Source organism: Cynocephalus volans, chromosome 11, assembly GCF_027409185.1.
Source record: "Cynocephalus volans isolate mCynVol1 chromosome 11, mCynVol1.pri, whole genome shotgun sequence".
NCBI lineage: Eukaryota > Metazoa > Chordata > Mammalia > Dermoptera > Cynocephalidae > Cynocephalus > Cynocephalus volans.
Window position 1 is genome coordinate 119,594,095 of NC_084470.1, and position 16,909 is coordinate 119,611,003.

The 16,909-nt window shown below is 45.8% G+C and overlaps 1 protein-coding gene across 5 annotated transcripts in view; it reads left to right on the top strand.

Annotated features, from left to right (window-relative positions):
* The first annotated feature begins 1,868 nt into the window (after window positions 1-1,868).
* The window catches only part of RAB7B (RAB7B, member RAS oncogene family), a 32,037-nt gene continuing 16,996 nt past the window's right edge, over window positions 1,869-16,909 (top strand). For 4 of the 5 annotated variants that reach the window (XM_063115122.1, XM_063115120.1, XM_063115124.1 and 1 more), the window contains exons 1-4: window positions 1,869-2,031; window positions 10,247-10,316; window positions 10,848-10,974; window positions 11,642-11,857. In XM_063115122.1, the coding sequence (XP_062971192.1) occupies window positions 10,264-10,316; window positions 10,848-10,974; window positions 11,642-11,857 (396 nt within the window). In that variant the 5' untranslated portion in view covers window positions 1,869-2,031; window positions 10,247-10,263. Of the gene's footprint in view, window positions 2,032-3,834; window positions 3,913-10,246; window positions 10,317-10,847; window positions 10,975-11,641; window positions 11,858-16,909 lie in introns of those variants that run through there. The other variant, XM_063115121.1, reaches the window with a different exon arrangement.

A 16,909-nucleotide genomic window follows, 5' to 3' on the forward strand; every position in this document is an offset into this window, starting at 1 on the left:
CCCACAGCTCTTTAGCTGTGTTTCTTCTTTGCTCCATGTCTTACTTCTGCTGATAAAATGCAAATGTCCATTTTTGTGTCCCCAAAGGATCTGACATACCCAAATAAATTGAATGAGTGCATGCAGGAGGGCAGGAAGAAAGAGCATTCAGCAACTATGTCATGAGGGCCTCCTCCACAGGGTGGAGGCCAGTCATCCCCCTCCACGGGAGCACGTGTCAGAGGAAGAGAAGGAAGTTGTTGACTTTTGATCCACATGGATGGAGAAGTGGGGACTAGAACTTGAGGGCTGTAGTGACTTGGCTTCCAAAGGCATTAGGGATAGTTCTGCAAACATCCCCTGAAAGCACAGGTTTCAGAAGCTGTAAGGACTAGTTGAGGACAGTTCACTTCCTATCCCCAAAGTACCCTTAGCAGCAGCAGGCTCCCAACTGACTTTTATGTGTTCTCTGAGAAAGGCCCAAACATGCCTCTACACCTCTACAATCTCCCCTGCTCCTCCCCACCAACACAAATGTTCATTTAAAACCTGGTTTCAGGAAAAAAGTAGAAGAATATGGGGGGGAAGAATTCTAAAGGGCAACAGTTGAGAACAAGTCAGCCATCATAAATCAGTGGTTGTCCCAAGGGTGGATTGATGTGCCCTTTCCCAAGTAACCAAAATAGTACATTTGGGGTAAACATGCTCTAGAATTTTTCCAACTTCAGTGTATCCTGTCCAGTATTACACTTCATGGAAATCATTGCATCCTGCCTTCAGGCATGTTTGCTATGGAAATGATTTTCAGCTTTTGTTCCATGAAAAATGCCTTAGCAGGGCCTGTGCCCAGCACTGTACATGGCTGAATATGGGATTCAAGGGTACTCACTCTGCCCATGAGGAATGCATAGTTTCATTGGCCAGACTAGACATAGACAGTAGCAATAAAGCACCCTCCAAGACTTCTATTGGACACAAGGAAGAACTTTTGACAGTGAGGATTATTAAACAAAGTTATGAGCTGTCAGGAGGCAAAGTCCCATCTCAGAAGGAATGTGGGGACAGAGGCGTGCCTCAGATGTGTTACACACCTTACGGGATCCCTTGAGATCTGATGTTCCACTTAACTTGGGCATGTGTAAACTCGCTTCATTCTCCTTTTATCTGCCAGCTAGAGTTACCCAGGGCATGGTTCCAGGCAGCTTAAAGAGATACAAAAATTAGCCTTATGCTAAGAGCGTTTAAATTGCTGTAGCCTCCTATGTACTTCAGGTCGGGTCACGCATCCTCACCTGAGAGGTCCCAGAGATGTCAGGACTTGCCTCGCGTCTCACATGCCTGGCATGGTATGTGGGATGTGTGTGTGTGTGTGTGTGTGTGTGTGTGTGTGTGTGTGTGTGTGTGTGTGTGTGTGTGTGTGTGTGTGTGTGTGTGTGTGTGTGTGTGTGTACAGCATTGGGGTGAGGGCAAGGGGTGAGGATCAGAACCTCTTCCTACCAGACTGATGGTAGGACTGAATCTACCACACATGTGTATCTAAAACTCTAACAAACAAAAGGCCTCTTTGCTGGGTGGCTTCCAGCAGCAGAGGCAGAAGTTCCTGAAACCAGCCAGAGGCTCTTTATGGTGCCCACAAAGGCGGCAAGTTACCCTGCAGGCCCCTGCCCCCTGTAGGCCCCCTGCCCTGCAAGCTCTCATCCACAAGCCTTTCATTCCTCATCCCCCCAGGCCAGAATCCCTGTGAACTAAATTTTCAAGGGGCCCCACCCACGTGCTGCCAGCCCTAAAGCCTAGCTTTCCCATTCCACTCCACCCCCTCCACCCACACAAGCCGAGGTCACCTGGCCCAGCCTCTTTTGCAACTTTCCCAAGTCTGTGCACGAGAGGGAGAGGAGGAAAGCAGCGTGAAGTGAACTGGCCTCGACAAACTCTTTTTTGCTCCCAAAGCCGTTTTCCTCTGGCCCGGCTGAGACTGTTGCTCTGAGAGGAGACCTCCAGACTAGAGAGAACTCCCACCTGCCCTTGGTGGCCGAGTGCTGCACCGCCACAGCTGTAAGTACCCCGTAAGTTTTTCTCAGTCCTCTGTCTGTCCCAGCAGCCTCCAGAGCTATTTAGGTGTTTGGGGAAGGAGAGGAGACGGGCGATGTGAGGATGAGGCTTGGCATCTGGCAGCCGCGGGGTTTAGATCTAGCCCAAACACCCCCACCCTGGAGAAACTCCCAGGGCGTGACAGAGAAAGGACTTCCCTGCCTGTCCGGGGAACTGGGGCCCGACTTGGGGATCCACGAGGGCGTCAGTCCCAGGCACAGCGCAGCTGCCAGCTCAGTCAGAAGAGGGTGGCGCTGCTGCCCAAGCCTCCAGGGTCTGCCAGAAACTGGACCCCTTCAGGAGGGCTGAGTCCTGCTGGCACCCGGAGTCCCCTTGCCATATCAACAGGGTACCGTCTGGGATGTAATCATATTGGCCAAAAGGTCTCATCAGGGAAAGTTGAGCCCCTGGAGTAGGAAATTAATCACTCTTGTTCGAAATCATAGATATTTCTCCCGGCACAGTGCAGCAATGCTAGGCAAGCAATGAACAGAGTCAGACAGATCTGGGTTCCAGTCCCAGCTTGCCACTAACTAGTTGTTCTTGACTCAGGAGTCCACCGGGCTATAATGACATTTTGTAAACTGCAAGTGTTCTATAGGTGCTAAGCATACGTATTAATAAAAATCATTTATTTGGGCTTACCAATCAATGCCCCACCACAAAGTTCCCATGTTGATAGTAACTAGTCTGTATCCTCAGACCTACATAATGTCGGTGCAAAGTGAGCATGCACTACATGCGCTGGATGGATGGCGGATGGATAGATAGATGGACAGACAGATGGACAGATGGATGGCTATTTAAGGAAGCTTCTACATTCCCAGCATTGGGTAGGATCTTTGGGGGGATTCAGAGAGGTGTGAGGCACTGTCCTGCCCTTGGAGTATCAATTATCTACTCAGGGAGAAGGGACTAACCCCCTCAAAGAACTCAAAGACCAAGAGTGCTGAGCCTGTGAAGCAAGGGCTGAGGGTGCACTTCCCAGAAGGAGCAGGTGGAGACCTGCTAGGATTTAGGTGGGTAAGGCAGAGTTCGGAGTGTTCCTGGGAGACAACAAAGGCTTGTGCTCCCTAGATAGCTTCTTTTCACATGCAGAGTTTACTCCCAAGATTGTAAGTCCCATTATTTTTTAGGATGGTTAGATTTGTCATTTTCCAAGGTATGGGTTCGGGGAGGGGAGGTGCTGAAAAGTGGGGCAAGAAGCAGGTAAGATAGGATGACAGGAGTGAGGAGACTGTGCCTGTTTCAGAATTCTCATCTGCCCCCGCTCACTGGTCTGCCCGTCAGCAAAAATGACACCTCTTCCAACACCAACAGGGCAGAAGATTGTGCCTGTATCCTGGTTGGAGCTGGTGGGGAGAGACGAGAAGGGAAGTGGGAAGGGGAGACTAGAGCAGGTCCAAGCGTTCTTGCAGGGCTGGCCCAGGCCCCAGGGCTTGGCAGCAACTCAGTCTTTCTTACTCCATGGGGCCTGAGCTACATTGTAATTTTGGCAAGTGGGCAGGGCCAAGGCTCCTGCTTAGAAGTGCCTCCAGGCAAGAGTGGGAGAACAGTTGGTCACCGCCAGTGGAGAGTGAGTCTCCGCAGGTTCTGCCTGGTGTGGAGCTGGGCTGGCTGAAAGCAGGGTTCTCCCTTCCAAGACTGCTGTTCACTGTCACTGAGCAGTGTAGGATGACTCAGCCTGGCCTCTAGGAGGACGCCCTGCTTTGAATCATCTGAGTCAGCTGAGCTGGTGGGAGGAAGCTTAAAAGGACAGCCATTGCCACGCCCAGCCAAAGGCAGAGCAGAGAGGACATGGGAAGAGACTCCAGCCACCATCTGAAATCTGCACATGTGTCCTAGGTGAGCCCAGCCATTGCCTACCCACAAGCCATCGCCTCTTGCCACTGACCCAGTCCTGATCACTCTCTTTCTAATGATCCTGGACCCAAGGACCAGGCTATTTTTAAATGGCAGCTTCGGCAAATTGCTGCCTTTCTGGGAGTGGGGTGGGGGGCTCTGCGGTGGCAGCACACTTTGAGGGCACACCCAGGTGAAGGGGGCTGGGAAGGGAGTGGAGTGAGCTCAGAATTAAGGCTGAGGCAGGTTACAAGGATCTAAAGACAAACAGACTCAAGTGAAACCCAAAGAGAAGACTTCAAACCTTAGAAGGGCTGGCATGTGGCAGAGGAATTGAGCGACCACCAGGAGAAACCCACTCCTAGTGGGGGTAAGAAGCTCCATGGGGCTGGTCTGGCTCCATCTTCCCATGAATGTGGTAGAGATGGCTCAAGCACCAGGTGGAAGATTGGATTAAATGACTTTGATGTCCTTCCAGTAGCGAGCTGGAGCAGGCTCTGCACTGGTAGCTTGAACTCAGCCATGGTGGGTGTATTTACACCAGAGAAAGTGGCAGGCACTACAGGTCAGGTCTCTAGCCCCTAAATTCCTCCCACTTTCCCAGTTGTTGAAAATTTATCTGGATCTTTTCCAATTTGGGGAGCCTGTTGTGCTATAAGAACTTGACACTGGCCACCTGCAGAGGAATCCACAGCCATGAGTGATGTCCATTTTACCCATGAAGGAGCAGACTCACCAAGGTTAAGTAACTCCCAAGGTCACAAATGTGTGGAGCTGGGATGAGAACTCTGGTTCCAAAATTCACAATCATGCCGTGGTGCCAGGAAGCCTCCCTCTCCTGCCCCAGGCATAAAAGTGATTTTTCTTGTCAGGAAGTCACACTCAAATGATTTTGAGCTGCCATTTATCTGCACTCTCTTTTTAAAGAAATATCAACTCTTTATTTGATTTTTTTTTTATTGAAAAAACAGCTTAGGCTTGTGTAGCAAATTTTAAAACAAGACATATATAAAATAAAATGATAGCCCTTAGCCTGTAGTCTACCTTTCCTCACCTCTCTTATTAATTATTATGTATCTACCCATAGCTTTCTGTGTATTTATAAGATAAGCATATATATAATATTTAGCATTTGGTCACACACATATAGTTGCCATTTGTTTTTATACTATTGTGATCATGCTATACAATATGTTCAATGATTTTTTTAAAACAAATTATCACGTGTGTCTGTCCACTTCATTACTTCATGTTTTTTAAACTGCCTAATATTCTAGAGTACCAGAATTTATGTAAAGAATCTCTTATTGATGATTTAGATTACAACAATGCTTTCACAATCATCTTTGCACAAGTGTGTTTGAGCACATATGTGAATATTTCTTTAGGAAAGATTCCTAGAATGAGAATCTAGGTTATGTTCATACTAAGTTTTGATATCGCCAATTTGCTTTACCCTCCAAACAGACAGTGCCAATTCATACTCTATCAATAGTATACAAGAGTGTTTCCCCCACATACTTGCCAAACCTAAATATTATCATCAACGTTTTGTAATTTTTGCTACTCTGGTGGGTGAAAAAATTGGTATTTAAAAATTTTTCATTTCCTTGATGATCAGTAAGGTTGAGTATCTTTTTTGCTAATCCTTTATAAGACTTGTATTGGTTGCTCGTTCATATTCTTTCCCCATTTTTCTATCGGTATATTGTCTTTTGTGATATGCAAGAGTGCTTTACCCACTGTGGGTACTGATCCTCTGTGTGTGTGTCACATGCACTTTCTGCCTGCACCCCGCCCCCCAGTTTTCCCTTTGTAAGCACACCATCTGGGCTACCTGTGTCAAACCCTCACCAACCAGCCCCTGAGCTCTCTGACAGGTGCACCGAGGGGTAGGGTGTGTGATTCTCATTCTACTTTTGCAGACAGACAGTAGAACCTAGCAGTTAAGTGTTAAGCCTGGATTCAAATCCCAGCTCCAAATCCAGGTTCTACCACTTATGGGCTTTATGTCTTTAGGGATGAACTGCTTTACTTCTCTAAACATCTGTTGCTTCAGTTGTAGAATCGAGACAATAATAGTTTCAATTCCACAGGCTACTTTTGTGTGCAATAAAACAGTGTAGTGGATTGAATTGTGTTCCCCCAAAACTTGCTGAAGCTTGAATTGTGTCCCCCACGTTTTATGTAATAGAAACTTGGTCCCTACTGTAACTGTTGAGGGTGGGAAATCCTATTATCGTAATTGAAAGGCAGTGCCTTGAAGGGATGATTAGATTGTAGGACCAGGCCATAGTGAAAGGATTAAAAATGATGGTTAGGGCCATGGTTCTGAGGGCTTTAAAAGAAGAGAGAAGGGAGTCTCTCTTCCTCTCTCTGCTCCGCCATTTTCTGCAATGTGATACCCCTGAGTCCCTGAAGTCACCACCAAAGAAAGCCTTCACCAGATGGGTTCCCTGGACTTTGGACTTCCTAGCCTCAGAAACTGTAAGCAGTAAATTTCATTTTCTTATAAATCACCCAGTTTCACGTACTTTGTTACAAGCAACAGAAACGGACTAATACAAACAGCTAACATTCCTTGAGCCTTTAACTTGTACCAGTAAATGTACCATAATAATGTCTTATGTGTGTTAAATGCATTATTGTCATGTATTGATTCATTGAGCCCCCACGATGGCATGCATATTGCTTATATGCATATTCCTAAAGCCCTTAGCACAATGCCCAGGAAGTAAATGTTAGCTTACAGTGTGAGACCCACTCCACAGTGCCTCACGGTCATATTACAGCATGTGATCCCAGCCCCCTCCACCTCAGCAAAGTCACCGTCTCTGCAGTTAGTCCTCACACACAGCTCCTGTTCAGCAGCCCCAGTTCTCTCGGCTCCTACTGTACCTCTTTGTCACTTTGGCTGCCTTTCTCTATCTCCCCCAACTCTCCTGGGTTTTGTTGAGATTCACCAAACCTGAGCCCAGGGCCCTAGATTCCTGTGCACACAGATTCCGTGGGTTCAATACAGGCAATCAGGAGGCAACATGACACAGAAAATCCTCCTCTGGACTTTGGTTCTAACACTAGCTCATCCATTTACTACCTGTGTGGCCTTGGATGAGTCACCAGTGACTCAGCTTCTCTGAGCCTCAGTTGGACTCATCTCGCAGGGCTAGCCTGAGGATGACCTACGCTCTGTAGAGTACTTAGAGCAGCCCACGGCAGGTGCTCAGCCGATGCCAGTTCTTTCCCCACTCCTTCCTGCCTCCTTTTGTCCTGCCTCCCTTTCTAGGGCACTTTATTGATTTTTTAATCTAAGTTAGCATCTTGTACCAAAACCTTTAGGAAACAGCTCCCCGTTGCTTGCAGTCCCCTTCCATAGTAGTCACTAATGCTTAGAGACCCCTGTGTTTCAGGAGTTTCTGAGCCATTTCTCCCTTGGCTGGACAGCGACACCGATTTCCCTTTGTGGACAGCGACACCAATTGCAAAATGCCAGCCCAGGTTAATACCTTGAATTCCCTTGCTGTACATGTCTGGAGCACAGGAAATGTTTGCGAAGTGAATGGATGAATTGATTAATGAATGTCAGCATCCTAGGTCAGATATTCACAGACCATCTTAATCTTGTTTCCTCTCCAGGCTTTCCTCCCTCCACACCCTTCACCTCACCCTTCCCTCGTGCAAATGAGCCACCTTCTCCACTCACCAGTGCCTAGGCTTTGGTTATTTCATTCTTCCCCTGTGAAATATCACCGTCCAACCATTTTTCATTCCTTCAGGCAGGGCCCAGTTCAACTGAAGTTTCCCAGCACTTTCTCTGTGCCTCTTTTGGGGCACCGTACACTCCCCGATGTTGTCACTCAGCCCTGTACTTTCTTCCCTGATGACTGCTTACAGTGGCTAGTAAGGGCTTGGCATGCAGTAGGCATGTAGGCATTTGTTGAATGAATGCATGGACCACCAAGAAGACCTATCGCTCACCATGCCAACTCAGCCCCCCTGTGTTAGAGCAGAAGTTCCAGTGCCACCAACTCTGGCTCTCAGGACAAGCAGCTCTGAGCAGAGCCTCAAAGTACCTTTGGTCCATGACATGGCTTGCAAAGAGGACACTAACAACCCCAGGTCTCTGAGGGTTTCCTGTTTTAACTTCACGCTAACTAGGCCTCCCCAGGCATGGCTCTCCTAGCCAGTGAGTTCTGGCTCCAGTGGATAAAGCATTTTCAGCCAGAAGACATCTTGAGTTTTGGGGGCTCAACTGGTTCATTCTCCAGTTGGAAAGTCAAGACTCAGAGAGGGGAAGTAACTGGCCCAAGGTCACAGAGTGGCAAAGTGAGAGCCAAAACCGAGGCTACAGAACTTCCAATTCAGAGGTTTTTTTCCAAGTACTAGGGGAAACACAAGGAGGTCAGCTTTTGACACCTTACCTGAGCAGAGTCACATCAAGGTTTACTCAGTATGCCTAGTGCGTCCAAGGACAAAAGACGCAGAAGTTGGGAATAGCGTGTATGTATGTGTGCACGTAAGGACAGAACCAAAGAGCCAATTAAGCACAGTCTCCTGCGACAGTTTTTCTTTACCTTGTTAAACACACACACACATACACACACACACACACACACACACGTGTATATATACAAAGGTACTTCCAAAAGTTCATGGAAAAATAGAATTAAAAGATAATATGTATCTTTCCATGAACTTTTGGAAGTACCCTCATATGTGTTTTTTTCTCTTACAGGAACAAGACATGTTGTAAAAAAAAAAAAAAAAAAAAAAAAAAAAAACTAAAAAGCATACAGAACAAAATTAAAAATCCAGAAATTTCTACCATCCAGGATTAACCACCTACATTTTTAAATTGACAAGTAGGAATTGTATCCATTTATTGTGTACAACATGTGGCTTTGAAATATGAACACATAGTGAAATGGCTAAATTGAGCTAATAAACATATGTATTACCTCACATGCTCATCATTTTGTGTGTGGTGAGAACACCTAAGATCTACTGTCCTAGCAGTTTTCAAGAATACAATATATTGTTATTAACTATGGTCATCACATTGTACAATAGGGATCTAGAACTTATCCCTCCTGTCTAACTGAAATTTTGTATCCTTTGACCAACATCTCCCTAACCATCTTCCCCACCCCAACCCCTCCTACCCTTTTACTTCTGTGAATTCAAGTTTTTAGATTCCATATATAAGTGAGATAATTTCACTTAACGTAAGATCTTCCATGTTGTCGCAAATGACAGGAGTTTCTTTTTCTTTAATAGCATTCACTGTGTATATATACCACATTTTTTTTTTATCCATTTCTTCACTGATGGACACTTATGCTGATTTCATATCTCAGCTATTGTAAATAATGCTGCAATGAGCATTGGAGTGCAGATATCTCTTCAACATACTGATTTCATTTCCTTTGGAGGTATACCCAGGAATGGGATTGCTGGATCCAAATTTTTTATTTATTTCTTTCAGGCCTTTTTCTATGCAAGCAGGAACTCATTTAAATATTTGGTGTGATGTTGTATGTACAGTTGCACATTTTCTGTTTTTCATTTAGATCCTAGGGCATGAGTATTTTCCCATGTGATTATAATATCCTCAAAAACTCCATTTTAATGATTGTTCATTGTATGCCATGATTTAACCACTTTATTGTTAAATGTTTATAAATGATACTATGAAGAACATTCTTGAACAAGAGTCTTTGCCAACATTTCAGAATATTTCCTCGGGACAAATTCCTAGAAGTGGAGGGCAGGAATATTTTTAAGGCTATCAATACTTGCTGCCAAGTGGCTTTCCAGAAACATGTACCAGTTACACCCCCTCCAGCTGCATTAGAGAAGAGCCTTTTGATTCTGCAGTTGCGGTAACACCTCGGGCCGGGGGAGGGGTGTGCTTCCATCCAAAGCCTCTGGGCAGCCATGACAATGGACCTCTTGTCCTGCACACTCCCATCTCCTCTTCCCACACTGCCCTCATCCCTGGCTCCAGGCTTGACTGTCTGTGAGGCCTCTGTTCAGTCCTGTCTTCTTGGCACTTCAGGTTGCCTCTGAGAGCAGGGCTGGTAGATCTGAAGGGTGAGAGATTTGCCTGTCCTGTGGGGTCACCCCCTTCCAGCCTTGGAGAGGCCCTCAGGAGAAGTGAGGGGAGGGTGGGTAAGAATTGCTGAATCATGTACCTCTTTCAGAGAACAACCCCACCCTGGTCCTGGGCCCAGGGCAGTGATCTGCCCATTGAGAAAGGGAAAGCAAAAGCCAGCCTCAGTGACAATGGCCACAGGGGACACTGGCCAGCATTTGGACGACCTCTGTTTCCCTACAGGCTCTGAAGTTCCCCCCATGAATCCCCAGAAGAAGGTGGACCTGAAACTTATCATCGTCGGATCCCTTGGGTAAGCCAAGCTCAGCTCAGGGTCTGGGAGTTGGGAAGCAGCCTCTTACGTAACCAAGGGCAGTGAGACCTCCTAGGTGTGTTGTCACATCTGTGGGTCCCTTTCTGATTCAGAGTGGCATCAAGAAGTGCATCCCACCCCAAGGAAGGGAGTTAGTCAGGAGAAAGAGGCTGGGAGTAAATAGATGGTCCCAGCTCTGCAGTAACTAGCTGTGTGAATTAGGCAAGACATTTAGCATCTGTCTGCCCTCCCACCTCCTGCCACACACAGGAAAAACCTGACCATTGCTGTGCAATATTCCACTCTCTCCAAAACTCTCTGCCCACTCTGATGGGTTTTTACTTCTAGAAACCATTCCCTAATCCCTTGCTACTCAAAGTGTGGTCTGTGGACCACAGATGTTAGAAATTCAGAATCTCAGGGAGAGACAGTGGCAAGAGAGGCATGGTAAGATTTTGAGAATGGCATGGATGTATGTGTGTGTATGTGTTTGTACATATGTGTTCACATGTGTCTGGGATTTTTCCTCAGTGTGGGAAAGACCTCCCTCCTTCACCAATATGTGCACAAGACATTTTATGAGGAATACCAGACCACACTGGGGGCCAGCATCCTCTCCAAGATTATCATATTGGATGACACAACTCTGAAGCTACAGGTGAGCAGCCCTCACTTTCCCTGCCCAACATACATTCACCTGAAAATTGCCCCACCCTCCCCAGAAGGTCACTTGTATAGCAATGTGCATCAGCAGCTAGAATGGTCTAGAGCAAAGATTAGCAAACTTCAACTCATGGGCCAGACCTGTCCACCATCTGATTTTGTAAATAAGATTTCATTGTGTGGGACTGTGTCCCACATTTGTTTCCGTATTGTCTTTCCCACAGCAAAGACAGACCTGAGTAGCTGCAACAGAGACGGTATGGGCTGCAAAACCTAAAATATTGACTCTCTGACTCTTTACAGAAAAAATTTGCTAGCCTGATCCAGAAAGAAGAGCACTAATCCAGGAGTTGGGAGACCCCACACCTAGTCTCAGGTTCCTTGGAAAACTTGGCAGGTGGCTTTGGGCAAGTCACTCCCAAGATTCAAGTTTCCAAGTCTGTCAGATGAGAATAATAATCCCTGCCCAGATGACCCAGAGGAAAAATGAGAGCTCAGATGTGAAAGTAATCTCAGGATGTCAAGTGTTACTACACAGATGTTGTAGTGCACATGGCTGGGAGGGTCAAGGTGCTCATGTATGAAAGGATGTAACATGACCCAGTTGGGCCTCCTCCAGTCACTCATGACAGCCCGTGGGGCGGCTGCTCCTTCTCCTTCAGATCTGGGACACAGGTGGTCAAGAGCGGTTCCGCTCTGTTGTGTCCACATTCTACAAAGGCTCCGACGGCTGTATCCTGGCTTTCGATGTAACAGACCTGGAGTCCTTTGAAGCCCTGGATATCTGGCGGGGTGACGTTCTGGCCAAGATTGTCCCCGTGGAGCAGTCCTATCCCATGGTGCTGCTGGGAAACAAAATCGATCTGGCAGAGCGGAAGGTATCATTCATTCATTTATTCATTCATTCAACAAATACTCTGTGAGTACCCACTGTGTGCCAGGCACTGTGTTAGAGCCCACACACCCAGGGCCGAATCAGGCACAGTCCTTACTTCAAGAATTTCACAGTTTAGGGCCGGCCCCATGGCTCACTCGGGAGAGTGGAACGCTGGTGGCGCCGAGGCCATGGGTTCGGATCCTATATAGGGATGGCCGGTGCGCTCACTGGCTGAGCGTGGTGCGGACAAAACTGTGCCGAGGGTTGCAGTCCCCTTACCGGTCAAAAAAAAAAAAAAAAAGAATTTCACAGTTCAGTAGTGGATACAAACACTTTAAAAGACAATTATGATACAATATGATAAATGCAATGATAGATTTGGAAACCATAATGAAGGGGTGTCGACCCAAGCCCAGAATATAGGAAGGGCTTCCTAGAAGAGGTAGGGTCAAGGCTGAAGAAACAGCATGACATGAGCTGAGAACTGAAGGTGGTTTTGTCTAGAGACTGGGAGTGGAAGAGTTAAGGCATCAGAGGTAGGCAGAAGTCAAGTCTCAGTGGATTCAAATTAATCTGTAGAACAGTATTTCTGCACATTGGGGGTCTGTGGATTCAAATTAATCTGTAGAACAGTATTTCTGCACATTGGGGGTCTGTAGTTACAAATTCTTGGATCTACAAGTTTTCTGGGAAACTAATAACATTTTTATTAGCTTCAGCATACTCTGGATCATCAGTTTAACCACTTGACAGCGGGTCTGCTCCATGACCACAGTGACGCCACTAGTGTAGGTGTTTACTATTACAGTGTCGTTGAGTAGAGAACTCTTTTAATCATTGCCTGCTAATGAGAATGAATAAAGGTAGAGTTCATTTGTAAGAGACGTTCTTGTGCCAAACAAAGCCCAAATGATACCGAAAAGAGATGTTTGCACAAAGTTTTCTTATTGTCTCAAATAGAGAAAAGTCATGGGGAACGTAATCGTCATGTTTGAACTACATTTTCACAATGATTCAATTAGAGAAAAGCGATACGGGGCTGGCCGGTTTGCTCTGTTGGTTGGAGCACAGTGTTATAACACCCAGGTCAAGGGTTCAGATCCCCGTACTGGCCAGCCACCATAAAAACAAAACAAAAGAAAAGTGATAGGAGAACTGAGGCATCATTTGGCACAAGGATGTATGTTGATGGATGGAAGGAGGGAGGGACCGAGGGAGGACAGGAGCAATGGTGCTCCAACGGAGCTACCACCCACAGGTAGGAGGGCCTCCCATTATCAGAGAAAGAGGTGCGTTTGATTGGGACATGCTGCGCATGCAGTAGGCGACACCATCCAGGTTTGTGTGAGTACACTCTATGATGTCCACCCAATGACGAAATTGTCTAATGACACATCTCTCAGAACACGTCCTCATCGTTAAGCAGTGAATGACTAATTGGGGATGAGCTATGGTTTTGGAATGCATAAGAATGAAAGTTCAAAGAAGTCTGTGCTGAAAACAGATATCTAGAAGTCATCAGTTCTATGGTCACTTCAGGTTGGAAACTCAGTGTCAATTCTCTAATTACGGATATCCAGTCTCAGATAATAATCCAAATCCTAAATTCATTCAAAGGCAAGGTGTCTCCCTTTTTTCCCCCCCCTGGAGCCAGCTGTAAGTGAGAACCCTGTGGCCTAGGAGGGGGAACAGGGTCCTCTGAATCTCACTGCCGGCCTTGCTTGTCCACACTTCCTCCCCTCATCTGGGATAGTAATTCTGGTTTCACCTGTCAGGGGTGAAGCAGGAAGAAGGAGCAGGAGACAGGAGATCAGAACAATTCTTATTTGACTGGTACTATCATAAGATAGTTTTGTGCTCTCTGGGCCTGGCAGGTGTTGCAAGCTATTTCTTCTGTGGGTCACTCCTTTGGGTCCTTAAGGAGCCTCCCCTGGGAACATTTCACTGTACCTGCCAAGGCCAGTCCCTAGCCAGGTACGAGGGCTGGAGACCGGTTGGGAGGCATGTTCTTGGGAGGCTGCTGGCACTGGCGCAGAGTTGAATGGGGGAGCCCCTCTCCGCACCTGCCCACAGGGCTGGGCTCACACCCACGTGCGCCTCTTGCTCAGTGCACGTCCTTGGGCCCCGTCCAGTTTCCTCTTCTGTGGAATGGAGACCGGAGCACGGACTTCCCGTGGGTGTCTGAGGACAAAAGATGCTGTCGTTATCCTCCTGCTTATTGTCTCCAAGGGCAGGGCTGGGAAAAGATGGCAGTTTTTCCTATTTGATATAAAGAAAATGAATATTTTTAAATATATGGCTAGATTTGGGAAGATGAGGAAGTTCTGGAAATGAATAATGATGACGATTGCACAATATGAATGCACTCGATGCCCCTCGACTGTATGCTTAAAAACGGTTAGAAGGGTAAATTTGGGTTGTATCTGAGGTGTCTTCAAAAAGTTCATGGAAAGATTAGTATTATCTTTTAATTCTATTTTTCCATGTACATTCTGAAGTACCCTAGTATATTTTGCCACAATAAAAACATATGTATAATATATACTCATATTTAACCATAATGATTTTAAAGAAATGACTGACTTAGCTTCAAAAAAAAATCCCTACTCCTTCTATGGAAGGTAATAGTGAAAAAAAAAATCAGTTTATTAGAAAAAACAGCTTTGCTGTTCTCCACTATGCGGATTCATTCACTTTGCTCTGTGCTCCAGCAGGAAATTTCTGATTTACTGATTCATAGAACTGAAATCATGTTTTCTAAAAATACTCTTTGTTATTATTAGTAATGGTTTAGTAATGTGTTCACTTACTTTTTCTTGTTTTGTTTTGTTTCGTTGGTGGCTGGCCGGTACAGGGATCCGAACCCTTGACCTTGGTATTATAACACCATGGGCTCACCAACTGAGCAACTGGCCAGCCTCAGTAATGGTTTAGTAATGGTTTAATGGTTTACTCATTAGTATTTGACATGCTAATTTTTGAAAATTTTTCTTGATTGACAGGATGTATATATTTATTGGATACAGTATGATGTTCCCATACATTTATACAACGTGTAAGATTCAAATTAGGGTAATTAGCCTATCCATTAGCTCAGACATTTATCATTTCTTTGTGGTGAGAATATTCAAAACCTTTCTTCTAAGCTATTTTGAAATACACTGTATACTTTTGTTGATTCTAGTCACCCTACTGTGCAATGACAAGTAGGACTTGTTCCTCCTGTCTAACTGTGACTTTGTGCTCACTGACCGACCTCTCCCCGTATCCCCCAACCCCCACCCTTCCCAGCCTATGGCAACCATTATTCCACCCTCTACTTCTCTGAGATCAACTTTTTTAGATTCCACATATGAGTGAGATCATGACATGCTAATTTTAGCACTTATATCATCAATCATTCTAAATGCATATGAGGTAGGAAAGCATCATAAATAAAATATTGCAAACTGGGCTAATTTTGTCAAATGTTTGGCCTCCAATGAACAAGCAAAACTGTAACAGGGAAAGAAAAGTGTTGATAGCATATTGTCAACCAAAAGCAAAATTAGTGGAAGTGACACTTCCAAAATTTTCATACTTCCTGTGTCCCCAAGTACTACCCCTTTTGTTTATTTCCAGAATCAGAATCTAAGTTATAAATTACTTTTATTTTACAAATAAAAGATAAGATGATTTTTTAAATCTTGAAACTGTTGCTGGAATTAGAAAAGTGGCAAGCACAGTCTGGTGGCTTTCTTACCAGGCCAGCTTTTGAGGGTGGGGTGGGGTCAATATAAAAAGAATGTTAATTTGCAGCATAATCTCAACTGATATTTTGGAGTTTGAATTCAATTGTTCTGTATAAACCAACAGAGAAAAAGTGAGGGGAAATGAGATTAAAGGTCTGTCTTAACCATGCACCGAGACAGACCAGTCCCTGTCTGGTGGGAGGGAAGGAACAGCCGAGACCAGGGGCTGCAGCTGCAGGGATGTTCCTAGCTCTGCTGCTGGGTGACCTCGGGCACCAGTCCTGGGCTTCTGCTTCTCATGAAGAAAATATAAAGATCCCCTGCCTCCTGGAGAAGCAGAGTCACTTTACTTCACTTCATACACTGCAATTTTTACCAGAACTCTAGAGTAACCATGTGCCAGTTAGATGCTCAGCACCCGGGAGGGTGGGGGCTGTGTTAGGAGCAGGATATAAAGAAGGAAGGAGCTATAAGAAGTGTAAGTCCCGTCCTTGCCTCAAAGACACTGAATGATATGAAATCTTTTGAATTCCTGGGCCAGCCCGTGGCTCACTCGGGAGAGTGCGGTGCTGATAACACCAAGGCCACGGGTTCGGATCCTATATAGGGATGGCCGGTTGGCTCACTAGCTGAGCGTGGTATTGACAACACCAAGCCAAGGGTTGAGATCCCCTTACCGGTCATCTTTTAAAAAAATAAAAGAAAAGAATTCCTAAGGTGCTTTCATGGTATGAGGTGTTAATTTCTAATGATTATTTATCTGCATATTACCAGTAAGGACGATAATAATCAGCAGCCTGGCCATCCTTGATTCTTCCTCCAAATAGTTCAGGATTTTCCCCAAGCTGTGAGGTTTCTTGGTTGCTCACCAGGTGCTGGGCATCTATGCCCCATGGGAAGGAGTACTCCTGGCGAATTCTAGGGTTCCTCCTCCCAAAAGCAGGAGGAGCTTAGAGATCAGAGGCCAAGACTAAGGCCTGGAGATTCTCCCTGTTGTGTTCAAGTTCAGCAGCTCCTGAGAGACTGAGCAGGCAGAGCCTGGGCATGGGACATGGGGATGTCGTCTGGGCTGCCCAAAGGGCAGGCTGCTTAGTTGACCCCAGTCTTCACTTCTTATCCCAGTAAGACAGACATTCCCTGAACCTACAGGAGCGAGGGTGACAAGGTGACAAGGGAAAGTCTTTGATTGATTTCCTCCTGCCAGTGCTGTGTTCTGGGAAAGGGGTGGAATGGTCCTTTTTCCAGAGAAAGGCCTTGGTTCCCTTAAATAAGTCAAAATAATGGTTATAAAGTAACTGCAAATGCTCAAGATGTGGTCATTT